We start from the raw sequence: 27,554 nt of genomic DNA, 5'->3' as shown, positions 1-27,554 counted from the left end.
GGATATCTGCAACAAGGCATTTAATCAAAAGTCGTCTTCAAACTCCTGCAATGCAAACTTCTGGTAGGAAGAAAACCAGATACATGGATATTTAAAAGAGATTGAACGAGGAGGAGAGCCAGAGCAGAAGAACGTATTCTCACAGTATTTCCAAGTTTGCATTAGTGTTTTCCTTGTTACCAGCTTTATTTTCCTGACCTATCTTGCCACTAAACAGGAGAATGGGAGGAAGGTGCTTGTGCGGTTCCAGCAGCGTTGGCAGTTTGGTCTGGGCGCTGCGTGCAGCAGGCACAGCGAGGGGGCGGCCGCGGCCGGAGACACCCCTGTGACGTCGGTTTGGTGTGTCTGCCGAGACATGGATACAAGCATTTTTTAAGTACTTTTTCCACATAATTCACCTGGAGACATGACTAGAGAGTTAGATCTCAATTGTTTTATTGTAGATATTCATCTTACTGCCTTCTCCATTCAGATGAGTTGGGGTCAAGTCCTTGATTGCATGTGTGTGGTTTTGAGACCCTGGCTCAGTGAATAAAACGGACCTCTTCCTTAGGCTTGTTCTCATGCGCTTTTGTGACATTTCTGCTCAAATGCTCCATGTTCAAGTCCTTCAGCTCCTCTGTTCTTGATAAGATGGTTTAGGGTTTGAGCCCCATCTAGTGGAAGAGACAGCAGAGGATAACGACAGTTCAATAAATGTGTGTTCTGATTTTTTGGCTATGTGGTTTTATAAGTCAGCTTTGCTGCTGTGATGGGAAGACTTTGGGGTCATTGCAAGAGCTGCTATTTTAGTAGTTCACGGTTCTTGACAGTGTTTCAAGATTATTCCTCACAGATGGAATAGATGTTTAAGAATGCATGGACCTCGTGGTCTCTGAGGAAAACTGACAAAATTGCTTGCAGAGAGTTACTGTTTGTCTCCGTACTGCATTAGTGCCCAAAGCCCCAGATCAAATATACCGGGTGAGCACGTTTAGCAAGAGGCAAGCTCCCGCGTCCGCAGAGCGAGCGCTGCAGGAGCGCCCGGGTCGCCGGCCCCGTCTGCCCTCTGAGCGCTGCCCTGGCGGGCTGGCTGGGCGGCCCCGGGAGCTGGTCCAAGTCAACGGGCTCATCCCGGGAGGGCTAAGAGCTATGAAATAGCAGCCAGTGTTTTTAACTGGGCTCTGCTCTTTTATTCCTAGTAAATACTATGAAAAAGAAGCTTTGCTGGCAGATCCTGTTTGTGGCCCAATACTGGCTTCTCTCCTAGGTAAGTTCTTGCAAAGCTACTTCTTATGCTAAAGAAAATAAATTGTTTCTTAAAACATTTTGTATTCTGATAGTGTTACAAAAGGTGACTTTTCTCTCTAGCATTTATAACAGAGCAACATAGAAGATGTTTTGTTGCCCATCAGACCAGTCGCCTGTTTTTATTATTAGTTATTGGTTGGATGAGAGAACAGAACAGGAATGGATTTTTACTGAACGCTTGCCAGCAGGTTGTAACTACTAATGCTGCCATGGCAGGCTGTCGTGTCCTGCAGGAGTACTTTCATACAGCCCTAGATAACAGGACCTGGTGTGCTATTATATGTAGTGTCTGTATTATGGGCTGACCCCATAGGATTATTAAGTGATCATTAATATTCACTTGGCTTGAAAAGGAAATGTCGCTTTCAGTGCTCAGCCAGCAGGTTAAGACTGGCTGTGACAGACTCGGGCGGGTTCTCTCCCGGGCTCTTTCCTTAGTTGGCCCGTGCGCTCTGGAGTACACGAAGCTGAAAACAGCCGACCACTACTGGACCGACCCTTCGGCAGACGAGCTGGTCCAGCGGCACCGGATCCACGGCGTCCACAGCCGGCAGGACTCTCCTTCCAAGCGCCCAGCCCTGGGAGTAGGTATTGACTGGGTAGCTGCCTCTGCGTTAGGGCGTGTTGACAGTGAAAACAGCCCCAGGAGGGAGAGATCGGGATTTAGAACAACCTTTCTTTTCTCGTCTGTAATGGGAGCCTTTATCACAGATTAGAAGGCCATTTGTGCCCAAATGTCCTCTTTGTATGGCAAAAAGTTTGAGATCCAAGACTAAATTATGTGGCTTTTGACACTTGTGATCAGACCGCGTAGTTCACAAGAAATTCCGAGTGGCCTCGGTCGGGGATGAGTAGGAGCCCAGGTCGTTTCTCTGGAAGGTCTCCTGGCTCCAGAACATGCTCCGCTCCGCAGAGAGGGGTCTAAATGGAATTGTTCATGTGTTGCTGGGCTGCGGTACAGCCCCTCCCATCCTGCTGACCCGCCTCGGCCGTGTCTGTGTGTGCGCTAGATCCGCAAGCGGCACTCGAGCGGGAGCACGTCCGAAGATCGCTTTGCTGCTTCGGCACGGGAGTACGTGGAGTCTTTGCACCAGAACTCCCGAATACACCTCTTGTACGGCAAAAACAACGTCCTGGTCCAGCCGGTGAGTGCACTGAGTTGTGGGCTGATACACACAGCCTGGCTGTGACTTGAGAAGTCAGTACTAGAGGCAAGAATATAACCTGAACTTGACAAGTCCTGGCTTAACATCTTGTCCTCAGGACAGTGCTGCCTCCCACCTGACTCTGTTTTGCTTTCACTGCCTGAGCAATGTGACCTGTCAAGTGGGCTTATAGGTAGGAGCAGACACGCTGGACTGTATTTCATAAGCCTGGTGTCCGTGCAGCGCTTTCTTCCCCTCTTTCTAATAGCAATATTAAATACCAGTACTTTTGGTGTTGAGGTTCCCTCAGCAGTTCCTGGATAGCGCACTGCTCTGGAACTTGTGGGGCACAGGGAGGCTGGAACGTGGCTATTATAGTTGTGCATTTGAGTCATTGTCTGGTTTTTCTGTGAACAGAAAGACGACTTGGAGGCAATTCCTGGGTATCTCTCCCTTCATCAGTCAGCTGATAGTCTGACTTTAAAATGGACTCCAAATCAGCTGATGAATGGAACCCTCGGAGACTCGGAGCTGGAGAAAAGGTATTAATTGCATTCAGGAAAAGATGGGAAGCATTCTTGGCGTTTATTTCTTGTATACTTGGCAATATGACATAAGTGTAACAAGGCTGATTTCATTGAAGGGCTTCTGAATATAGTGCCTGAGTTGAGGTGTCCGGCAGCTCGGGGTTCTGTTCCTGTTTTGCCACAGATGAAGCAACTTCCCAAAGGTCCTGTAATGCACTCAGATATACGGCCTTTTCAAAGGGAAACAAAAGCCCACTTTTCCAGGCTCAACACTATCTTCCATCGTTACAGTTCTAGTACCTCCCTGCAGAGGATCACAAGTGACCTGGCAAGCATGGCTAATTTCAGCCTCAAAGCAGAGACCTGCAATGTCACTGTCTGTCGTTAGATGAGTTATTCAGCTAATTTGGCATTCTGCTTGAACCAGGCAGGTATGTCTCTGCAGGGAACACTCCTTCAGCCCTGGAACAGGGCTCTCGAATGCTTCATACACTCTATTCTTTCTCTAAAACTTCATCTGCACTTTTTAACAGAACATTAATGAAGCCCTCTGCCCTTGCTTTTATTGCTAACCTCTGTTGAGGTTGTTCTCAAAAGGGTTCAGGCCTGTTTCTCGTGTTTAATCTGCTGCCCATAAGACACGTGTGCAAGACAGAGCTGACCTGGCTGTCCTGAGCCCAGCTGCACGGGCTCCGGGAACCCGTGTCCCGCACTTCGGCCTCGGCCAGAGCGTCCCCGTGGCCTGGGCTGGGGGACGGGGAGGCTGTGGGACGGCTGGCGCCAGATGTGGCTGCTGGGGAGAACTAGTTCTTTGCCTTTTACTTGACTATTCATTCACCTTAATTGACCCAATTTAATAAGCAGTTATTAACTTAGCAGAGTCTCTTTATCGGGTGCTTGGAACCATAAGCATTCCTGAATATGGAAAAAAAAGTGTTTCCTGCCCTTTTTCCTTCCCTATTAGTGTTTACTGGGACTACGCTTTAATAGTGCCGCTCAGCCAGATCGTCTGCATTCACTGCCATCAGCAACGTAAGCATAAACCTTCTTCTCACGGGGTGCTCCCGAAACCCCTTTCTGCCAGGTGAATGTTAATGCTGCTAATGCTGCTGCCATTTAAACGGTGCCTGTTGGGGGTTATTGCAGAAGGAACAGACCGTTTTTCCTCTGCAGATGTTTATTTCCGAGGGGCCCGGTAAGAGCTGCTCCGTTGTCAGCTGCTTTCTGCGCTCTGCCTTTTTTCTGTGTGCTTTGTTTTTCCTGAGTCACCTGTGCAGAGCAGCGCTTACGGGAACCTGTCAGCTGTATTAAATGTAGAAGCTTTGGCTTGATGATTCATATATATTGCTTTAAAACACATAAGCAGGAGAGCCACTAGAATGATCACGTTTCCTCAATGTCAGTAACGCTTCTAACTAGTTACGTAACACGGGGATGAGTGTTGAAACCTGGAGTCCTACCGGATGGAGGATGACAACCACGTTAGTCCAGGTCCATTGGCCTCGCTGCGATGGGCTGGTCGCAGGTGTCACCGCTCTGCTCTGTGGCGGTTCCTTAGGACGTGGGGAGTTGGGCGGCAGCTGTGAAACGTGACAGCCGTTGTTGCTCCTCGCTGAGAAAGCTGGTTCAGCAGCAGGTGCCTGGCGCGCACACAACACGGTTGCGGTGTGCACGGGGCGGCAGACGCGTGGCACTGCTGCCGCGGCTCCACGGCCCGTCCTCAGAGCCCCTCGCCCGCGGGCTCCGGGTGCCAGAGACTTAGTGTAGTTATTCCTTTATTTATTATATTAGTGTTTAGAATCACTTTAAATGTTTCTGCCTGAGGCCTATCATAGTTTGCTTGTATCTGGAGCTCGTTGGGGACTAAAGGACTGAGATCATCCCTAGGTTGCACTTTGACTTACAGAGGTTTATTTATCTACCATGAGATGATCACAAATAGAACTTAAGAGACAAGAGCAGACCCTGGAGGTCGCAGTGTAACGGTGTGGACTGCCCTTGTCCTCCTTTGCAGCAGAAAGCAGATGGACGCTGGTGCTGGTGAGTCAGGACGGGACTCAGAGGCCTCCGCTGCACTTTCCCCAGGGCGGTCACCTCCTCGCCTTCCTGTCGTGCCTGGAGAACGGCCTCCTGCCCCGCGGGCAGCTGGAGCCCCCGCTCTGGTCGCAGCAGGGCAAGGTACGGGGCCGGGCGGCGGCGCCGGGCAACGCGGCGGCTCCTCGGGCGCCGCTGCAGAGCCAAGTGGGGCAAAGTAACTCCAGTCAGTCCGGTTCGATTCTTCTACAGATAATCTGTAGAGATTGTTCATCCCTTCATTGCCCCACTGAGCAATGAACTGGAATCAGCTGTTGTATCAAAATTTGAACCCAAATGATAGAGACCAAGACTCAAATGGGCTGGACATGCTTGCTGTCAGAGGGTTGAGTCGTTGAAGCAGCTGGTGCCCAACTGGCATGGATTACAAAAAGAAGCTGTGTTTTAAGTACCCAGAAAAGTTGTGTCGAGTACCCCTAAACCACCTGCTCTACCTTGTTCTGCTGTTGTTTTCTCCCTCACCTCCTCCCAACATTGAATGGTTAGTTTTAAGATTTAAGATGCCAAAGTCTAAGTACTTAGTCTGCTGTGCTCTGTTAGTCATTTGCAGCTCAATGTATGGAATCATTATTTCCTCTAGGGTAAGGTATTTCCAAAGCTTCGGAAGCGGAACAGCAACAAATCAGCGGACCTGGAGGAAATGCCAGCCGAAGACACTTCTACAGACTACGTGTTCCGAATCATCTATCCAGGACACAAGCATGATAACGGTAAGTGCCTTCGTTCCGCTTTCTTAAAAAAACAACCACAAATCACTAGGAAAACCTTGAAGTAATATCCTGGGAAGTAATGGAAGGGAACAGACGAGTCAGGTGGTTTGTTGCATGATGATTGTGATCAACAGGTACAGATTACTGTGGGTTTCCTCAATGCGGTGGAACTTGGTATCTCGGTGTAACCGGAGCTGAGGTGGGGGGTCTTATTTATATTTACTCTGTGTTTTGCAGAGGAAGGTTTCAAAATACTCCCCTGGGCTTGCAAACTAAGACTAAAACCAAAACGATTGCTTGACTAGCCAAGAGCAGTTTTGCTCCTGACGTGAGGATATTTTTATTGGCCATGCTATTTGCTTGTAATGTTGTTATTAGAAAAAAAAAAATTAATAATTTAAAAAATAGGGCAACAACATAAACTCAACTCTTAAAGTACCCCAAGAACTCCTGGGCTAATTTTCCCTGGCTTGGAAGCAAGAACTTGACAATGGATAAATAAAGGCCTTTCCAAGGAAACTCAGTAAATTCCCAAGAACCAAACCAGCTCATGTCATCAGTGAACACAAATTCCTTACATGCAAGAAGGCATTAGAACTAGTTCTCAAACACCATGGTCAGTTTTACTCCCTTGGCAAAGAAACAAGAATTTCCCAGGAGGATCAGATGCTGAAGTTCACAGGGGATTTGGATTTACTGCCCATGTTGGGACTCACTGCAGCCGCAAAAGCAGAAATCTCGCTGCACCTCCTCACCCAGGGCACTGCACCACAGCGCGGCCGTGCTTCATTAGGGCTTCGGGGCTCGCGCGGGTAAGTGGGCGCACACAGCAGCACAAGTGCGTTCTGCGCCTGCAGCCCCCGTGGGCGCGGTGAGCGCAGCCCTGCCCGCTGGGCACCGGACGGGCGCAGAGCCGGCTCCAGCGCCGCAGCCTCGGGACAGCCCCTGCGCCTGCAGCGCCAGGCGGGCTGGGAGCGGCCTGTGTGCTGTCCGGGTGCATCTGGCGCAGGCTGCAGGGTGGAAAGAGGCCACAGCATTGGCAAGGGCTGGTGAAGGAGAGAAGCTGTTAACATTTGGAGCTGAGGATTCCCGTGGAGTTTGCTCTGGGGGTGCAGCCTGGGCAGTCAGGAGCTGGCCTGTGTTTGGTGAAACACGCTTTTTTTCTGTAAGAAACTCATTTTTCATACCCATTTACAGGAGTGTGTGCCCTCAAGAAGAGGGCAGGATTCAAGTCCTTTGTGTTTGCTGAACATGTCCTTTTGAGCTTTCCGACAGAATCGAGTTCTCTCTTCTTATGCTCCTCTTTCACTATTTTCTTTGAGCAGTAACTATTAACTACCACCACTTAGCTGCCAGCCGCTCTGCCTCTGTTGACGATGACGAGGAGGAGGAAGATAAGCTACATGCAATGCTATCAATGATCTGCTCTCGGAACCTCACAGCTCCTAATAGGATGAAAGGTTTTTATCCTCCTCCCCTGTGTCCCAGAGCTCTATTGCAGCTCGTTCCACTGACGCATACAACAGTGTTGGCATTATTACAGGGAAAACCATTTCACTCGCGCCATGAGTTCTGGAGATTAAGGCGACTGTGCAGGGAGGCTGGGAATGTGCTCACAGCCTGTGGGAAGTGGAAACAGCGTCTCCCCTCTCCTTTGAGCATGTGCCACTGAACAGACAGACCTCCTCTCCTTCCAGAGGCTTCCTGCCCCCCCTGCACTGGATACCGGAGCACAAGAGGAGGGAGCGTAACGAGTCTTGACGCTCTCGCGCTGTGAGTTGTCGTGCACAGTGTAAGAGACCGGGAGGGCAGCCTGCCTGGGAAGGATGAGAGCTGAACCACTGCAGCACAGGTGGGGGCAGATCCAGGAACAGAGAGCGCGTGTGTGGACAGAACAGGGCAGAAGTGTAGCGAGTTGGTCTGAGCCCAGGGATGGTGCAAGTACGCGTGCTCCCACGCTTCGGATACCGCTGCAGGGTGGCAGAAGTGTGCAGAGGAGCCTGTGTGGAGATGCAACACCTTTCCAGGATCAGGTGCTTTCATTCAGCTTCTTGCATTCATGGGCGAGGTGGGTTTCAGATCATCAGCTGCAAAATTTGTCATCTCATTCTTTTCCTAAGGCAATTTGTAACATACGTATTAAGTTGGTATTCTCAAGTAAGCATATGTATTACAAGCAGTCAGGTTCTAATGTAGTTCTGCAGACCAAGTACTTGTTCCTCAAAGGAGGAGGCTGAGCGGTGTGTGAAATAATCCATCCCGCAGGCCAGCGCGTCCTGCCCAGCGTGGATGCCAAGGCCTGCAGCCCTGCAGGAGGAAGGCAGGCGCTGCCGAGGCGCCTCTGCCAGCTCATGTGAAATCTCCCTCCTGGGCTCACCAGTTACTGCTCAGCTTCCACGCCGCCAGACTTTTGCCCTTGATACCTCCTGGGTGCGTGTGCCAAATCCCGTGTGCTCCCGTTAGAATCAAAACAACCGCCTCCGCCTCTCCGGAGTAACCGCGGTGTCTCAGCAAGAGCGGGATCTCGGCTGTGATCAGGCTGTAAAGTAGCTGTGGAAGGTTTGACATCTGCAGAGGAGGTGGGAAGGAGAACAGCTGCTTTCAAGTTTGGCTCCTGTCTGTATTTTCATTTGTTGTGTTAGCATGAGCATACTGTTTCTGGTATTTCTGCTTCCTAAGAAAAACGCTCTGTATCTTGACTGCAGGGAAGACGTTTGTACCTTTGAATACTGGAGCAATGAGTTTGGTTCCAAATAGGTGTCAGGCCTGGGCTGGTGGGACTGACGGTAGGAGACAACAGTCGTCCTGTGTCGGTGCACCCGAAGCGCTGTTCACACAGGCTGCTCGGCCAGACCCTCCTCGGTTCCCCACGCTGGGTCGGGGCAGCAGCCCCTAGAAGCTGATAAAGCCCAGCCCGAGTTAATAAAGAGTTTCTGGAAGGTGTGGATGGAAAGAAACTCCAAACCACAGCATTCCCCTTATGAAAGGTCCTGTTGCAGGAAGGGTCCGTGTGTCTCCACTGAGCGTGTCCGGATGCGGGTGATAACACAAGGCAGCAGGTCTGACACTGACGCTGCGTTAAGAGAATGTCGCTGTGATCTAACGCGTAAGAAACACAGTTCAGTCTTTAGTCGGGTGGCAGGGATGTTGTTATCCCGCTAGAACAGCTGTCAGATCTCTGCTTCTGCTATGTAATTGTGAAGGTAACGGTAGAGATAGGACTGTGGCTGCAGTTTGAGTGGTGATTGTGCTGAACGGGGCTGGATTGGCAGCGTCCCTCCTCAGTAATGACAACACTGTTGTGGCAGGTTTGCCAGCCATTCGCTTTTACATTCCGCAACATGCTCGACTTCTGCATGTAGCTGAAGTTACAGAAAACACCACTACGATCAAATAAAAGATGCTGTTCACTCTAATTCTTCACTAATTCAGGGACCTTTCATCTGAATCTTTAGGTTCTGTGGGGTTCTTTCCTTGTTTCTCTAAAAAAGAAAAGAAAAACATTAAAACTGAAAAACCCACTTTCCTTGTCTGTAGAGGGGAGGCAAAAAATAATGATCTAAAAATGCTTGAGCAATGTTTTTTATTTGAACCCAATAAGAAGCTGCAATAAATACTGCGTCATTCAGCTCCTTCTTGAAGAATTAAGGTGAAGAGCATTTTTGCATCACACTTGTTTTGTGAAATGAAGTACGTGACTGCTTCCGCATGAGCCTGTGCTTTCTGTGAACAGTGTTTTCACTCCACGCCCTCCTCGCCTACGCCCCCTTTCCAACAGGCACGACTCAAATGCTTTTGCTACCTTGATTTAAAATGCATGAGATGGTTTGGAATTGCCCCCCCCACCACCCAACAAACGTCTGTTTGAAAAGCACGGCCCAGGGGACTGGATTTTGCTTACAAATGTTGATTTAGTGACATATGGTATTACGACATTTGCCTTAATTTTAATCATGGGTGAGCTGAAAGGCCAGTTATTTATTATAAAACAAAAAATCCCACGAGCCCAAGTGCCGGGTGGGAAAGTCGAGGAGCTGAAGCAAACTGTCTGAAGGCAGCGGGTGATTTTTTGGCTTGCCTTCCTGAAGCCGCAGAAGAAGGCAGGAGCAGGGACGACTCCAGACGCTGCACTGGACTGTTGGATCACGTTTCCCTGCAGAGCATCCTACTTGTATAAATACAGCGCTCACGTTAGTGGGACTTGAACTGCTGCGCTCAGTATTCTAGGGTCTGTTTCTAAGGGAAAAAGAGGTATCTTTGAAAATAACTGAATCAGTTTGTCTTATTTTATGCTTAAACTTTCACTCTATCTGGACTAGCAGTTACCTGGCTGATTCCAGAACTGCAAAATGAAGTTCTGAGACCTGAATTAAATAGAAGGTCAGGTTAGATGATCTCTTCTGGCCGTAAATAACATTAGCATAGCGTTACACAAGAACCAGCCTCGGTTGTTGCCGCAGCACCCTTTTCTGTTCTCTTGAATCACACGAGATGTGCATGGGCAAGAAGGAGGAGGCGGTGCCGGGACGGGAGCTGCGGGAGGCGCCGTGCGCAGCATGCGGCTGCTTTACGTGTGCCGAGCGGCGCTGGGACGGAGTCACGGTTCAGAGCCTGCTGAGCAGTAGAGCATGAAGCCATCGGGACGCACCGACGGGAGGGAAGGGAAGAAAGGCTGACGGGCGCTGTTTGTGTGGGTTTTTCCTAGGCGCCGGCGACATGCTGGAGATGCAAGGCTTCGGGGCGAGCGCGCTGTGCTGGCAGCTGGAGCCCTGCAGCCGGGGCTCGTCCTGCGTGTCCTGCTCCTCGGGCAGCTCCCCCCGCGACGCGCCCGCCTGCTGCCCCTGCCTGCGGGACAGGTGAGCGGGACCGGCAGCGCCGCGGACGCGGGAACCGTTCCAAGCAGTTTCTAATGCAAACCGATGGAGTCACACAGCAAGAAATTCAGTTTATTAAAGCTAAACTGTTAAACTAATCTCAAGTCACGTTTTGATAGAAAAACTGCAACTAGTTCTTTTTCCTAGTTTAATATGATTCAGCTCTGGAAGCATTTTCTTTAACAAGTTGTTAATGAGAGTAATGAAGGGCAACAGTTGATCTAATTTGACAAGGACCTTTACAGTGCACCTGCAGCAGTGGTAGATAAGTGCACCAGATGAATCTGGTTTGGGCCAAAATGCTGGGGGGGAAATACTTTAAAAAGTGCGATTTCTCATTATTGTTGTCCTTTAGCTAAATAAATCTTGGTGCGGAGAAGGAATCGCTATCTGTGGGTCAGACGATCAGCATAACGTTCCTGCTGCTCTCTGTCCTGTGACCATCCTGTTCCCGTTAATCTCTCCACAGAACTCCATTAAAGATGCTGTGTGAAAGCATGAAGAAGCAAATAGTTTCCAGAGCCTTTTATGGATGTAAGTGAAGCTTCTTATATTCAGCTCTTGTATCCATATGCTGATCTAAAAACACGTGGTGTTTGTTTGAGAAAGCAGTCGGGCCCCAGATTTATGGTTGAGAGTCAGATCACCTCGAGGCATTAGGGTGGATGTGACTCGAGCTTTGTAATTCCGTTATTTGTGGGTTTGCATATAGTGATGGGAGAACTGATGAGGAGAGGACAGAAGGCAGTTTTGCAGTGTAATGTAATACCTGGATTTTAACAAGTCTGTGTAAGATTTATTTAATCTTTGGCCCTGTTGCGATTCTTCATTCTTATCCGGCACAATGCAAGTTTAGTTCATACAGAACGATGAGCGGCAGGTTTAAGGTGTCGCAGCTTCGCCTGCAGAAGGGGCTGCCGGTACGGGGTAGGTGTTCGTTGACGGGAGCTCCCTCCTGCCCACCCAGGGCTCGCCTACTGCCGCCACCTGTCCACGGTGCGGACGCACCTCTCCGCCCTCGTGAACCACACCATCGTCCCCCCGGACAAGCCCTCCAGTGCTGCAGGGGGCCTGACCAAAGAGGTCTGGAGCAAGTATCAGAAAGACAAGAAGGTAAGGAACACAATGCCTTTGGGATCGTTAATTAAACCAGCGCCCATACATTGCTGTGTGGAGCATGGTGTCCCTTAGAACTGGCCTCAGGATGTATTCAAGGTGTTTTCTAGTCACTACTTGTCTTTCTAGTGAGAGTGAGTCGATCCTTAAAATCTTTTTTATCCTTTGCATCTGTGATGATGGCAAAGATATCAAAGATACCAATGAACATCAAAGGCACCAATCCCCTGGCTCCTCTAGTCTCTTAGAAGTTAAATTACGTCCATGGGAGGCATGCCAACTGGAATTGCACTGGGTCTGAGCGGGGGCCATAAAGGCGTGCATCAAGTTGTGAAATTGATTTCATGCTGTGTGTGCATTTCACTGTCTTTATACTCGGTATTAAGTGTGTATGTGTGTGTTTGAGGAAACAAAGATGTATTACCTCAGTACCTCTTTTTCCTGACTGCTGTAGAATTACAAGGAACTGGAATTATTAAGAAGAGTTTACTACGGCGGGGTACAGCATGAGATTCGGAAGGAAGTGTGGCCGTTCCTGCTGGGTCACTACAAATTCGGCATGGCCAAAAAGGAGATGGACCAGGTGAGCGCAGCTGGCCGGGGATTTCAATCACATTTGCAGAGTAGGGTTTGTTTCCATTCCGAAGAACAAGCATTAGTCTTTGTTTTTTTCACATTCCTGAGGGAAAAATGCTCCTGAAAACATGACTGCCACATGTTAGAGGTATCGTGATAGCATGTTATTGTGTCTGCAATTCACTAAGAGGAAGTTTTTAATTGGAGTTAGCAACCTGCATTCAGGACACGCACTTGCTCTGAGCAAATCCTGTTTGCACAGTTTGTCACTTACAGAATGGGAGACGTTGACATTTGGATAGTAATTTGGATCATCCCTCTTTTGTACGGTGGGTTGGCTGAGTTATTCAAAGAACATTTTGAAGTATAACTGCTTTCTTTATGTGATAGTGCATCTGCACGAGTGAGTTCCATTGTATCTGTGAACAGCCCAGAGTGCTCCTGGAGTTACTGTCCAGGGGCTAAAAATACCCAGAGGAAGCTCTGATCGGTACGCTCGTTCTGCTTTTGCTAGACTGAACTAAGACGTGCCTCTGTAAAACACCAGGTGCATTTCCAGGTGAGACATCACCTCTCTTAGCATCTCCACGCTGCTGCTAGCGCTGATCAGTGAATAATTGCCTAGGTTATGTCACGGCCTTATTTCGCAGTCTGAAACTTGACATTAAGTATATCGTTTCCATTAATGAAACTGCAATTTGCCCATCTCTTGGTTCCATTATCTCCCTTTCCTAAGCTGTTTATAGCAATACCAACTTTTTACTTTGCTGAGTGCTTTGATTTGTTGTAATTACGGGGCAGGCGCGTTGATAATAAGCAGGCTGGTGGCAAACGGAGCCGGGCGAGGCGGCAGGCGGCCGTGCCTTCCCCCAGCTACGCGTATGAACAGCAACCAGACGTGGTCCCAACGGAGTGCTGAGGAGGATGCAGCAATACTGCAATTCCGCTGCTCCAAACCTTATCTGGATCAGAGCACTGGTAGTAAATAACAGTAACAACCAGCCCCTCAAAGAAATGTGCTGCTGGGGTGTAAAGCACTGACTGTAGGAGTCTGTTAAATGAATGACATGGGAACACTTGTAACATTTGCACCTAGAGGAAACTTATCCTGTCCTTCACTGAAGTCACGGTGGGTGATCCTGCAGGCTTTTGGTTTGAGACGTTACCCTTGCTTTAGACCTCCCTCTCCTGGCTTCCAGTGACTTTTAATGGTGGCTTCCAAGGAGAAGGTCCATCTCAGGACCTGTCTGTCTGCAGGTGGATGAGGACATTGCTCTCCGGTATCAGAAGGTCATGGCCGAGTGGAAAGCCTGCGAGGTCGTTGTAAAGCAGCGAGAGAAGGAATCGCATTCTGCCACGCTGGCCAAGTTTTCGTCGGGCAGCAGCATCGACAGCCACGTGCAGCGGCTGATTCACCGCGACTCCACCATCAGCAATGACGTAGGTGCTCCCGTCCGCCCCGCGCCGTGCCGGCGGCACGCGAGCTTTGGCGTTTGCAGAGACTTCGGTTCGCACAGCTCTGTCGGGCTGGAGCCGCTTGAGTCTGTGCAGAACTGGAATGAGATCATAAACCAGCATTTGTTTTAGCCTTACAGTTTCGGTGTAAAGACTGAGGGAGGAGCTCTCAGCTATTTGCATGCGGGGAAGCTGTATTCATCAGTGGTCTTGTTCACTGCAGTGTGTAGTCATTTCTCTCGTGGCTGGAGGTTTGTTTGCTACATTAATGTTTCTTCCCTCTCTGTTCTCTTCTGCTTCATGCGAATCTTCTCTCCCTGCCCCCCCAGGTTTTCATATCTGTAGACGAAGCGGACCCAGCAGAGCGGGACTGCAAAGGCCGGGATGACCCCGGTCTCACCGTGGTGTCCGCTGACACGCCGGCAGCGGCTGCCGTCGAGCAACAGTCCGTGGAGTTCGACTCGCCCGACTCGGGGCTGCCGTCCTCGAGGAACTACTCGGTGGCCTCGGGCATCCTGTCCAGCATCGACGACGGGCAGAGCGTCTCCTTTGAAGACGGGGCTGAAGAAGAAGGCAGCGCTGACTCGGACAGGACGGGTCCGGACACGGCGCGAACGCAGAGAGCCAGGACGGTGGTGCTGCAGTCTCAGGATTCTGCCTCGGAGGAGCAGCTCTGTTCCCAGGTGGACTATTTAATGGACGTCGCTTCTGTCTGCGCTGCATCCTACACAGTAGGTCACATCAGTATCATCGTCTCTGCACAGCATTGCTTTTCAAGCAAAGACTTGTACTTTTTCTGATAGGACTCAATGAGAGACAAGACCAAACTAGAGCTACAGGTGGTGGGATGATAGCTGATGACTTTTGCGTCTAATCCTATCATCTGGATGTTGAGCTAGATTGGAAATATGACAGCAAGAAAAATGTGGGTCTTTTTTGAGTGGGAGGGCAAGGGGAATGTGGTACAGTTGTAGCAGCATAAAGTTTCTGGGGGCTGGGGAGGTGTGGGGATGTGGACAACACGCCACTTGTAAGACTCAAGTGTTGTTTAATTCAGGCTAAAACCCGCATTTAATCAAATTGAACGACAACTTCAATCTAGGTTCAAGACTCCACCATCTTTATTAGTGTTGCTGTCAACACGTTAGTAGTTGAGATTTTGTCTTTCTGTCTCTGCTGAAGTTGTTCAGCTAAAAATAACCTTCTGGAAATAGGACAGGCTGGGGACATTTACCCGTGAGCGTGTGTGATTGTACCTGGGATTGCTGACTGTAATCAAGTATTTTGATGCTCTCACCTGTCCAAAGTATAATATACTATTTCTGGTTTGTTGATTCTCAGAGTGAGTCTGCTCCGAGTCTTGGGAGTGCTCGAAACTGAGCAGATCTAACTAAAACTTTTCTCTTCTAGATAGAGTTACTGGACACTGTTGCCTTAAATTTGCACAGAATTGATAAAGATGTCCAGAGGTGTGATCGGAATTACTGGTACTTTACTGCCGATAACCTGGAGAAACTCCGAAATGTCATGTGCAGGTAATACAGCTTGTGAACTGAACTTTTCACATTTCTGCCGTAATCCATGAACTATGATAACAGGAAAAGAACAGTCTATATAGAATTTCTCACTAATGAACTGAAAAAAGCCCTCAGGAGGAGGACAGGCGGGCCGGTAGGTGAGCCCCCATTTGGAATGCAGGTTTGAGAAGATTCTGTTTCTGCATCGAGAGACAGAGGCTACCGGTCACTCGAGCTGTGCTCTAAAGGTACCGTTAGCTTTGAGTTCCTGCTGTACCAGGAACCAGCGTGTACCTGCGTGTTGGAGGATTTGAATTGTAGTTCTCTGGACTTGTACCGTTACCTTTCACAGCACTTTAGAACAAGACACAAGCGTCCAAAAGGAGTTGTATTGTTGGGGTAAGACAAAGTTTTGAGGGTTTTTAATCTGGTTGTCTCTCGTGTGTTCTCTCTGCAGTTACGTTTGGGAGCACCTAGAAGTCGGTTATGTTCAGGGCATGTGTGACCTCCTGGCTCCTTTGATGGTTATACTGGACAATGGTAGGTGTTCAGCTGGAGCACGCTGGCGTGTTTAGGTCTTTATTTAGGAATGCTGTGTCAGAAGCTGTGTGCGTTAACCAGGGCTGATCACCAGGAGACCCAAACCTGCAGCTCTTGTTGTGTATTTTCTGAGTGTGGCTGTTGTTGAAACGGCTGCCATTGGTATCTTGGGGATTCCTTATTTGCTCGCTGACTTTGAGATTGAATTTTAGTACGTTTTCAAGGCAGCGGTGTGCCTGCAGTTGCTGAAGCTGAAAACTCACTGCAAGCTGGACTCTTTTGAAACATAACTAGTAAAAACGGTCCAGAGCCAGGTCTGCCCCTGCTTCATTGAACTACCGGTGACGGGGCCAGGGAACAGCAAAGGGGGAAGCCCGTTTTTCCCTTGTCCCGCAGTACGTTGTTTTGGCTCAGGAAGTCACAGAATTAGCAACACCGAGGGTTCTGCGTTTCACCCGCAGATCAGCTGGCGTACAGCTGCTTCAGCTCCCTGATGAAGAGGATGAGCCAGAACTTCCCCAACGGCGGTGCTATGGACACACACTTTGCCAACATGCGCTCCCTCATCCAAGTGAGTCTGCTCAACCTTATTTGCCAGACGGTGCGCAGAGGCTCAGGAGGCGCAGGGACTCCAGTGACCGGGGTGCCAGTCATCTGGTGCTTTGGAGCTGGGGAGGACAAGGACTGCTTGATGCAGCCCCAAACTGATTTTCCACGGGGGAGTCTGAACCGGACTCCAGCACCTTTGGTCTTGGCTGCTTTCAGACACAACGCTGACAGCTGATGTTTTGCATTCTAGATTCTGGACTCGGAGCTTTTTGAATTGATGCACCAGAATGGAGATTACACTCACTTTTACTTCTGCTATCGCTGGTTCCTGCTGGACTTTAAAAGAGGTAATAATGTTCTGTGCTTATAGTTTAGAGTTGTGCAAAACCGAACAGCTCTGTGTTTTGTTGCCAATTAAAAATAGCAGAGTTTTAGCACTAATATGTCCACTGCAAAGCCAAGAAGGGGCCCTGGATCCGCATTCGCAGCCTGTCACGTAGCCCCACCTGGAACAGCCGCTGCTGCTGTGGCACGTTACTGCGGTGTGGGCATCGTCCTGGGCTGGGTCTGCACCACCGCACCTACGTTCGGTCTTAGTTGGTCTTTAGGCCCAGTTCTGTTGCCACACTTGGCGCGAGTGAGAGCTGTTGGCTCGGGGAGGGGCAGAGGAACAGGGGGGTGGTCAAGGACTGTGTGTGTCTGCATGACGCCTGTAAGATGTGAGTTAGGCTGGGGAAATGGCCAATTTGAATAATCAGATGCTCTTGTAATGTTTATTCCCATTCAGAATTGTTGTACGAGGATGTATTTACAGTGTGGGAAGTTATTTGGGCAGCAAAGCACATCTCTTCAGAACATTTTGTCCTTTTCATTGCCTTAGCACTTGTGGAAGTTTATCGAGAGATTATCCGTGATAACAACATGGACTTCACTGATATCATCAAGTTTTTTAATGGTAAGAGAGTTTTCCAAGAGAGCTGTTTTAATAAAAAGCAGCAACGCGAGTTTGCTCTTTGGGGCCGGGCCATGTTCCGCTGCCAGGACCAGCCCCTGGGCCTTGACACCCCATCTCTTCCCCTGTCACGACATGAAGCGCCCAGATTTTCACGTGTTCCTTGGCCCACGCAAACAGCAGCTTTAGGAGCTACGCGGACCTCGCGAGGCGGTGGCTTTTTTGGTGCCCTTGGTAACTTTTACCACAAAGCAAGATGCAGAATTTCTGTTTAGAAGATTTGCCACGGTGACTCTTTGCTCTCGGTTTGATGTAGTTTTTTGCAAAAGTCTCTTGCAGGTTTTAAGGCTACCGGTCGTTTCTGCTTGCGGGGCTGGCCCTGCCAAGGCCCGAACGTATCAGCCAGTGTTGATGCTCTGTGGCGGTTAATGGTGGCAGACGGGAGCCAGCGTGTGCTGCCCCGGCGCGGCGGCAGCGCCAGGAGCTCCGCGCCCGCACAGCCCCCTTGGGGAACGATTTCGTGTAATCACAGGCACTTACTAAATTATCCGTGCTGTGGCTTCCGGCGCTCTGCTGCAGGAGCCACAAACTGGGGGTTCTTTCTGCTCAGCCCCTCTAAAACTGTACGTTAACGCTTCCCTCGAAACTCACCAAAACCAAACAAAACGCCCAGCCCGCCCAAAAAACCAACCAACCAACACAAAAACCACCAGCCACAAACACTTAATTAATTACTGCTAATGCTACATTAATATCCTGGCATGGATATTAAAGGTCCTGCTGCTGACAGTTAAGAACGCTTGCCTGTGTCTTTTAGAAATGGCGGAGCACCACGATGCCGAGGAGATCCTGCGGATAGCGAGAGACCTCGTCTACAAAGTGCAGACGCTGATCGAAAACAAGTGATAAGGACAGACGGTCGGCGCGGCCACGCTGAGCTGTGGGACGGAGCACTTCTTGCACTGTCACTTCAAAATGGTGTTTTAATTGCATCTTCCATGTAATGTAGGAAATATTTAAGAGATTTGTAACAGACTTTTAAAAACAGAACTTTTCCTTCCCCAGATAAGGTTTGTGTTTGATAGGCCTTGTTACACTCACTTTGTATTTCTAGACAAAACCTTTTTGCATTCTTTTACCTCCCTCTCTAGAAGATGGTCTGTCTACACATTTGAGATATTAAAGAGGGGGGATTTGACATACTAGAACATTTCTATTTTTAATTACCGCACCTTCAAGCCGGCCGCATGCCGTGTGCGCTGCCAGGACCCCGGGGCGGCTGCTGCAGCGTCCAGCCGGGTCCTCGCAGGATCACCGGACTCGGTGTCTGCGCCTTGAGCGTGGAAAACAGGTCGAGCTCCTGTTGCTGAAACATCTGGATTTGCATTCAGCAGAGCATTTAGCAACAAGTGAAGTAAATAAGGTTACCAGGTTACCAGCTGGGAGAGCGGCCTCAACGTAAATGGCGTGGTTAATGTGAGCAGTGAGGCTGCCCGCTGGAAACGTGGGAGCGGGTGTTGCAGACGGGGTTACCACAGATCTCATGGATCTCATGACCTGTGCTCCTGGGGAACCTGGTTCAAGTGCTTCAAGCATTCCAGAGCGTTCCCACCTTCGCCATCACAACCTCAGTGATCTGGGGAAAAGAAAACAAAGCCAAACCCAGGATGACTCTGAATCTGAATTTCTGTGTCTCTGCTATTTGTTTGGTTTTTCCAGCCTCCAGCCAGGGCCACACAGTTTTGTTCCCATTGAACCTTGTAGAGAAGACAGCTCTGTACGCTTTTCACAGATGGTCTGGGTTGAAGGGACCAGCCCAGCCCAGCCTGCCGCGGGCAGGGACATTGGGACATTGGGACATTGCACCAGAGCCGCGTGCCCAGATAATTCACATGAACCACACCGGCTCACGTGAGCTTTTAAAATCAGAGTTATAGCGAAAAGGGGTGTAGGGAATGAAACCGTCCCGTTCAAAGACTCCCGTGCCGAAAGGAGGAGCTGCTGTGGTCGCTCCGGCGCTGTTACCCGGACAATGGGCGTTCGCTCCGCGCTCGGGCCGGCGCTGCCGCGGGGCCTCGTGAGCAAAAGCATTGGAGAAAATGCCAGATTTGGCTCAAGAAAGACCATCTGTGCTTAGATCTTCTGACTGCAGGAAACTAAAAATGGTACCTAATAGTCTTAAAAAGGGAAAAAAATGCACACAAAGTGCTTCTCAGCTCAGTGGCCAAACCCTCCCTTCGGCCACCCAAAAATGCGAAGGGATGGCAGACCAAAACAAAACAACCCGACCCGGTACCTTGAAGGGACGAGCCGGTTGTTCTCTGGTCAGGAAACACGAGTGGGCGCAGCCGAGCGCCCGGTGCGGGGCCAGCGCTGCGGGGCGGCTGGAGCCGGGGCCGGCGCAGAGGAGCCGTGATTGGCCCTTTGTGCACCTGAAAAGCAAAATCATATTTTTTAAACAACTGAGGAACGAGAAAAGTCTCCAACTCAGAGCCCGAGGGAGTGATGTAAAAAATAAACCTGCACTATTTTTCTTTGGTATGTTGGGAATGTACGATACAAAAAAATGGAACCTCTGCGAATTTTGTTGTATTTGCTATAATATTCTGTCTAATTGTATTTTATGAATGTTGTGTATGGACTTATTTATTTTTGCTGGGAGCAGACTGTTCTCTTTGTTGCTCAATTATTTATGTTTAAATGTACCATATGAATAAATACCTATCGTCGAGGCAGCCGCGGAGCTCTGTGGAAGCGTTTCTGTCCCCCCAGGTCACTTCAGAGGTGGAACTGGGAGTCCTGGGGCCCGGCCGCCTGGGAGGAGGGGGCGGTATGTAATTAACGTTTCTATGACGAGCGCTCCGGGCCGTGGCACCGGGCAGCGTTTAAAGAAGCGGGAGGTGGCGTCTGCTCTGCGGGTGGCACCAGCCCTGCCGCTCCCGCTGCAACCCCCGCACCACAAACACCCGCTTCCTGCCGCTCCGCCAAACACGAGTTCCACCGCAACCACTAGAACCAAAGTTCTACTCCGCAACTTAAACGCCGCGTTGCACTTCCCTGTACGACAGCCTCGGTAAAACGTGCTTTCTGTGTCTTGGCTGCAAAGTGCCCCCGAAATCCGTCCATCCCAGTTTGCAACAACCTGGAGCAGCATACGGGCTGTTAAACGGCACAAACAGAAACCTCAGTCAGGGGTGGAGAAGCCAAAACAGCGGCTGAGAACGGCAGAACGCGGCGGCTCCCGCCAGTGGAGCCTCCGCTGGGGTGTCCGTGCTCAGCCCTGCTCGTCCCCGGCAGCCCCGGCCCCGGCAGCCCCGGCAGCCCCGGCAGCCCCGGCAGCGTTCCACTCCAGCCGCCTCCAAGCCACCGGTTCCCCCCGCAGAACACAGTTTATCCAAATCAACCGTAAAGATTGACCAGAGCCAGAGAATAAACACTCGGATGAGCAGCAGCGGCCAGGCCTTTTCCACACCACAGACACCAACTTATTGCACCACCTGGGCTATTCAAAAGTCTCCAATTAACCAAACCCAACCAGGCACCTGCTGGGGTGCAGGGAAGGCTGAGGACGCAGCAATCTTTCAGCAAAAGGGTTTTGTTAGCGCTTGGAAATCAAATGGGGCAAAACTGAGCAGGTTTGGGAGGGACGGGGGCAGTGGTGGCACCTCCACCAGGAACCAACGCAAAAAACGTTAAAAATTGCAGCAGCAGCACAGCAAATTGCAACAAATGGCAGCAAATCACAGCCTCAGCCTTGACCCGGACACCATGGGGAGCAAAACACCCCGAACCCCTTCCCAGCTACAGCCGTGGTGGCTCTGAAGCACTGACAGAGCCCGGCGGCTGCTGAGCCCCTGAGCTGCCCCCCGAGCTGCCCCCTGAGATCCCCCCGGGCTCACTGAGCTCTCCAGGGCCCCCCAGTCCCTGCCCAGTGTCACCCCCGCACTCACCAGCCATGCTGGAGAAGCCCCACAGCCCCGGCTGCTGCAGCTCCCGGCAGCGCCCTCCAGCTCCTCCAGTTCCCCCAGTGCCCTCCAGCTCCTCCAGTTCCCCCAGCGCCCTCCAGCTCCTCCAGTTCCCCCAGTGCCCTCCAGCTCCTCCAGTTCCCCCAGCGCCCTCCAGCTCCTCCAGTTCCCCCAGCGCCCTCCAGCTCCTCCAGTTCCCCCAGTGCCCTCCAGCTCCTCCAGCCCGTGATGTGAAGCACCTGGGGACACCCCAGCCCAGTCACAGCTGAGGACAATTCACCCCCGGCCCTGCCCGTCCTGCTGCCCCCGCAGCTGCCAGGAAGGTTTGACTCACCCGCTCTGCCCCAACAGGCTCCATGTCCACGTACCGGGGGCCAGGCAACCCCAAGACTCCATCGTTGTCTGCAGGAGAGAGCGTTGGAGTCTGCGTTAGAAGGTTCACCCGGGCTGCGTTTCCAGTTCCTCACCGCAGCTGTGGGCCCCGCAGCCCCCTCCCGGCACCCCCGCCGGTTCGGCCGGGTCAGGCGCATGCGAGAGAAGCTCCAGCTCGTCCCGGTCAGACCGGCGCCGCAGTCGCTCGTGTCCGGAGGGGCCGCCACGGCCACGCGTGCAGACAACACCGCTCCGCTCCTTGGAGAACGACAAACACGTGAACGATCTGCAGGCGAAGCACAAGCAGGAAAACACAGAATCCTGTCTCAGCTTTCAGTGCACGTTTATTTCAGTTTGATATTTATTTCAGGCTAGTGCTTATTACATGGATATTATTCATGTCAGATACCTAAAATCTGGAACGTGAAGAGCCAGTATAGTACAGCTGAATAGTAAAAATACAATATGTACAAAATTAGTTGTTTTTTCACACAGCAGATGTATCCAAACACATAAAAATCTTTACAGCCTAGGGTTTTCAATATTTACTATTTCAACAAATTGGTAACGCAGTGACACGTCCTCGCTGTGAACACAGGCGGCGTGTCCCCGCGGGGCCGAGCCGGGGGAACACACAACCCGCGTCCAGGAACCGCGTCCCCGGAACCGCGTCCCCGGAACCGCAGCGGTGAGGGACACGGCACCGGCAGCGGGGACGGGACGTTCCCACCCAGCGGGGCCTGGGCTGGCGCTCGACCAGATGCAAACAGATTGTTGGGCAAATTCAATTAATGCTTCCCACTCTGCGGAGGAACACCCTTTTGGGTCAGATGAAGGCAAACCCGTAAGGCGTGCGGAGCGGGCCTGCTGGGCGGGCTGGGAGCGCGCAGGGTGAGCACGCGGGGCGGACACGCGGGGCGGACAGACGTCCGTCCCACCCCGGGCCGAGGGCTCCGTGTCCTGGGGGCGGGTCCTGCACACTCCAGTCCACTGGAAACAGAACACAACGTGCACGAAGCTGCACGCACCCGGCGCTGTGCTTGTGCCGGTATTCTGATAATTCGAGTTTGGGGTTATTAATTTTAAGCTCGATATCCCAGGAAGGGAAAGATGCCGTGAGTGACCCTGTCCACAGCCTGTTTAACTCTAAACATCTGTTCCTAACTGACATTTGATTAAGGGAGAAAAAGATCTAAAAATAGAGTTATAATCAATCTTAATCTGTTCAAAATGATAGCGAGGGATGGAAAACAGGCCAGAAGTAGGAGTTTTCCCTTCCTCATTCCAATGTCTTTTAGAATTAAAATAAGACTGAAATGACTAACTGTTCACTCAAGAAAAACCAGACGCAAAGTCTCGGATCATGAACCTCCCGCAAGTGCCTGAAGGTCACCCGACGGAGCCCGCGCGGAGCCGGGGGAGCCAGCTCGGCCGATTCACCCGCCCCACGCCGCGCACCCGCTGGGGACGCCGCACACGGCGCCGGAGCAAAGGGCCGAACCAGCCCCAGCTGCCGCGTCACTGGCCAAAGCCGCCCGTGGCACGGGACGTCTCCAAACAGCCCGGCCACACACAACCCGCAATAACGGTCACACTTCATTTTAATGCAAAAAGTCCATTTGAGATGCAAATCAGCCCAAAAGAGACACAGGTATACACAAAAACCGGAGACACGATCAAGCCTTTCATCGAATGTCTATACGTCTATGAACGAGCGTGCAGACGGACCACACCAACACGAGCAGCAATCTCACCTCCACCTAAACCACTCAAAGGCATTGCACTTTTTTTGTTTCTTTTGTTCTTTTGTCACAGAAGGCCACTTGAACCAAAGCAAAGAGACAAACAGGGCACCAGCAGCAGGCAGCGGCCCGGCCAGTCGCCCCCGCACGGTAACGCCGATCACTTGGGGCGCGTTTCCTACCCAGACTGTGTATTTTAAAAGGGCAGAAGCCCTGCAGAGGGGACACACGAGTCAGCTCTCGCACCCACCCAAACCGGTCAGCCTGGGGCCGTCCCGCCAGCAGACAGCGGCCTCGCTGGGCGGGGGGGCCGAGGGCAGCAGTCTGGCTCCGGCTCAGCCCACAGCGAGTTGTCCTAGAGGACGCAGTTTGCACGACCCTTCACGGCCGAGAGCCGGGCTGGGAGCGGCTCTGCATGACCCCAGAGCAGCACCAGCATCCTGCATGGCAACACCAACATTCCCACATGGCATCACCAGCATCCCTGCATGGCAGCACCAGCATCCCCGCATGGCAGCACCAGCATCCCCGCATGGCAGCACCAGCATCAGCAGCATTCCCCCATGGCAGCACCAACATCCCCGCATGGCAGCACCAGCATCCCCACATGGCATCACCAGCATCCCCACATGGCATCACCAGCATTCCCCCATGGCAGCACCAACATCCCCGCATGGCATCACCAGCATCCCCGCATGGCAGCACCAGCATCAGCAGCATTGCCCCATGGCAGCACCAACATCCCCACATGGCATCACCAGCATCCCCACATGGCAGCACCAGCATCCCCACATGGCAGCACCAGCATCAGCAGCATTCCCCCATGGCAGCACCAACATCCCCGCATGGCAGCACCAGCATCCCCACATGGCATCACCAGCATCCCCACATGGCATCACCAGCATTCCCCCATGGCAGCACCAACATCCCCGCATGGCATCACCAGCATCCCCGCATGGCAGCACCAGCATGACCAGCATTCCCCCATGGCAGCACCGGCATCCCCACCTCTGCTCAGCCTGAGACCAGCGCGGGTGTTGCCTGAGCCGTGCAGATCAGAACCCGCAGACGTGGCCCTTGGCAGCTGCCACCGCGGCGCCCCGGCCGAGTCACCATGTCCCCAGCCGCAGTGGCACAACTGAGGCCGTTTTACTCTGAATGACACCAAGGTTTCTCCAGCACAACCCCTCACCCTGCACGGGGACGGGAGCGTCACCCTCAGCGGGGCTTCAAAACCGGGCTCATGAGCTGAGAATTCAAGAATTCCTACTGCTTGTCCAGCCGGTACCGTGCAAAACATGGTGATCATGACTTCTGGTCACGTCTCCCTCGGCCTCCGCCTGATCGGGTTCGGCGATTGCGGGCGGCAGGAGGACGGGCAGAGGGCGGCACGAGGGCACGACGGGGCCCGGTCTCACCCACACCCACGTTACCAGTTACTAGTGTTATCCAACAACAGAGGAGATTTCTTGTAAACTTCATATTTATTGATTTTTTGGGGGGGACAAATTAGGTCTTCTGAATCCCAAAATGTACATATATATATTTATATATAGCTTTCTCCATAGGGAAAACACATATAACAAAGGAGGAGAGACATTCCTGAAGTGCCCCTTGTTAGACAGTGCTGAACATGGATTCCGTGAGCACGAGTGTGCTCCCCGCGTTCCTGCGCGGGAGCGGCGGCTGCGGGAGCGCGGGCTCGGGTTCGCCCCTTCCCCCACAGAACAGAGAGAACTTCGCCGCCTGAAAAAACCAACAAAACACCCCAAAGAACCATCTCTGGTGGTTGTGGAGGAGAATGAGCCCCAGACCAGGCCCAAGGGACACAGCGGCCAAGTGGAGCTGAGCTCCAGTGACGAACCGGGACATGGTGGCACCGCACAGGGCAGAGGACACGGGAGCTGCGGGACAGCAGCACCCTCGAGCCACCAGGGGAAAGGGGTGAGGAGCTCGGCAGCAGCACCGGCCCGTCACGGCCGCTAAATAACCCACGGGAAAGCTTACTCGCCCGTGTTGGATGGAACGGGAGCCCCTCTCCATCGCCTGCACCTTGTACTGCAGAAACCGCAGAGCGGCGAGTGCCCGGTGCCGCGGCGGCTCGGGATGAGCAGCCAACGGCGCTGGGGGGAGTGGCGTCATCAGCGCAGAAAATGAGCCGCCACGCAAAACTGCACGGGAAAGGAGAACTGCCCGCACTGGCTGACCCGCAGCTCCCGCCAGCAACGCACACGGAGCAGCACTGGCACGGGGATCCAGCCAGTAATGCACACGGAGCAGCACCAGGACGGGGATCCCACCAGCAACGGCACACGGAGCAGCACCGGCACGGGGATCCAGCCAGCAACGCACACGGAGCAGCACCGGCACGGGATCCCGCCAGCAACGGCACACGGAGCAGCACCGGCACGGGGATCCAGCCAGCAACGCACATGAAGCGGCACTGGCACGGGGATCCCGCCAATGCCAGCACACGGAGCGGCACTGGCACGGGGATCCCGCCAACGCCGGCACACGGAGCGGCACTGGCACGGGGATCCCGCCAGCGCCGGTGCTGGCCCCCTTCCCACACCAGGTTTCTGCAGCCAGCTCGGCCACTCTGCTCTAGAAATGAGGCTTCCTGCCTCAAATCTGGTATTTTATGTGTTGGAACAGTAAAAAATGGCAGAAAGATGCTTCCTCCCCGTCCCCACACAGCTACGAAGGCAAAGCCACGCGGCTTCCCGTTGCACATACTCAGTTTTCAGGAGTTTCCAATTAGAAACAACTGTCCTTATACCCAACACTGATCTCTGAAATACTGACAACACGTCCTTGAGAAGGCTCCAGCACGCACAAGATGATAAATCCCCATCAATTCTGCTTCCCCCACAGCACTAACGACACCCTAGAAGTGACACGTTTAAATGTGGTTTAAGGACAAGGAATTCTTTAAGATTTGTCCGTTCTGCAGAACTGTGCCAGCAAAAGGGCAAGAGCTTCCTGGACTCCAGGACACAAGAGCAACCCAGGGCTCTATCAAGAGATCCAGCGCAATTCTCAGCCGCCCTGCTCAGCCGGCACCACCACGCTCTCCTCGGCAGCACCGCTCCTGCCCCCAGCACCGCTCCCACCATCGCACGATGGTCAGAATGGGCAGGTTTCCTCAGAAAACCTTCAGCACAGCTCCCAGCAGCCCACGACCAGGGCAAGTCCTGCGGCAGCCAACAGGCGCTCGGGGCAGACCTGGATACGGGAGACCTCGACCCACAAGCAGCCAGAGGCGGCCAGACCGTGAGGGTGCTCAGCCCCACCTTACCTCCTCCTCCTCCTCATCCTCCCAACAGCGGCACCTCCGCGGTCCCTGGGCAGGCCCTGCAGGGACCGTCCTCCCGTCCTCCCCCAGAACGGCCGCTGGCTACAGCAGGAATTGTGCCCGCGCCACGGCCTGCGGAGGATTTGTTTGCAAAGAGAGGAAGATGGAAAAGAGATGGTTAACACACACGGCGCGAGCGAGGGCCCCACGCGCGGTCAGCGGAACCCGTGCCGAGCGGCGGCCGGGCCGGCAGAGCAGCACTGACCCAAGCGGCTGGAGGGAGCCGGCGCTGCTCCTCGGAGCACAGCTCCCCGCACAGCCTCTCACCCGTCTCCTGCAGCGACCCGTGCTCCCGGACCACAACAGAGCCAGCTGCTCCCCGCGGGACAGACGTCAAACCGCACTTCGGAAGATCCCACGCGCACTTTCATCCCTTTTCCAAGCCATCGACTCCCACAGTAAAACACAGTCAGTCCAGGAACAAACCAGCAAAGAGAAGCGGCCCGTGCGGCGAATCCGTTTCTGTTGCTCTTCTCGTCTGGGTTCTGCTCTACCAGGCCAGATAAACATATTGCAAGTTGGCAGCACCAAATATCTGCAAAACAAAACCGAACCCAAGAAACGCGGAGTGTGGGACGGGCAGGAGCCCCGGCGGCCGAGAGCCACGCACGGAGACCTGAAAATCCTTATTGCATCAGCAGAACCGAGCCCAACGAAAACCAGAACCCTCCCCAAAGATCCAAACAAAACAGTCAAACATTAAAATAATAAAAACCATTATTTTTTTGACATAGCTATAAATTTCAAGTCATTTATAAAACTGCAACAAATGAAG

At 52.2% G+C, this 27,554-nt stretch overlaps 1 protein-coding gene across 10 annotated transcripts in view; it reads left to right on the top strand.

Moving 5' to 3' along the window:
* Positions 1-20,080, top strand: part of SGSM2 (small G protein signaling modulator 2) — a 37,527-nt gene extending 17,447 nt beyond the window's left edge. For 3 of the 10 annotated variants that reach the window (XM_065036605.1, XM_065036608.1, XM_065036613.1), the window contains 20 exons: positions 1,182-1,249; positions 1,729-1,874; positions 2,301-2,435; positions 2,853-2,977; positions 3,927-3,994; positions 4,977-5,140; positions 5,637-5,766; positions 7,092-7,226; positions 10,472-10,622; positions 11,110-11,174; positions 11,608-11,753; positions 12,211-12,339; positions 13,590-13,772; positions 14,117-14,518; positions 15,198-15,322; positions 15,762-15,844; positions 16,306-16,415; positions 16,644-16,740; positions 17,181-17,348; positions 18,163-20,080. In XM_065036605.1, coding sequence (XP_064892677.1) covers positions 1,182-1,249; positions 1,729-1,874; positions 2,301-2,435; positions 2,853-2,977; positions 3,927-3,994; positions 4,977-5,140; positions 5,637-5,766; positions 7,092-7,226; positions 10,472-10,622; positions 11,110-11,174; positions 11,608-11,753; positions 12,211-12,339; positions 13,590-13,772; positions 14,117-14,518; positions 15,198-15,322; positions 15,762-15,844; positions 16,306-16,415; positions 16,644-16,740; positions 17,181-17,348; positions 18,163-18,251 — 2,719 coding nt within the window. In that variant the 3' untranslated portion in view covers positions 18,252-20,080. The remainder of the gene's footprint in view (positions 1-1,181; positions 1,250-1,728; positions 1,875-2,300; positions 2,436-2,852; positions 2,978-3,926; positions 3,995-4,976; positions 5,141-5,636; positions 5,767-7,091; positions 7,227-10,471; positions 10,623-11,109; positions 11,175-11,607; positions 11,754-12,210; positions 12,340-13,589; positions 13,773-14,116; positions 14,519-15,197; positions 15,323-15,761; positions 15,845-16,305; positions 16,416-16,643; positions 16,741-17,180; positions 17,349-18,162) is intronic. The other 7 variants (XM_065036606.1, XM_065036614.1, XM_065036607.1 and 4 more) reach the window with 6 other exon arrangements.
* Positions 20,081-27,554: the final 7,474 nt, after the last annotated feature.

Source organism: Columba livia, chromosome 20 (genome assembly GCF_036013475.1).
Source record: "Columba livia isolate bColLiv1 breed racing homer chromosome 20, bColLiv1.pat.W.v2, whole genome shotgun sequence".
NCBI lineage: Eukaryota > Metazoa > Chordata > Aves > Columbiformes > Columbidae > Columba > Columba livia.
The sequence above is the reverse complement of the archived record's forward strand: the minus strand, read 5'-3'. Positions and strand labels throughout refer to the sequence as shown.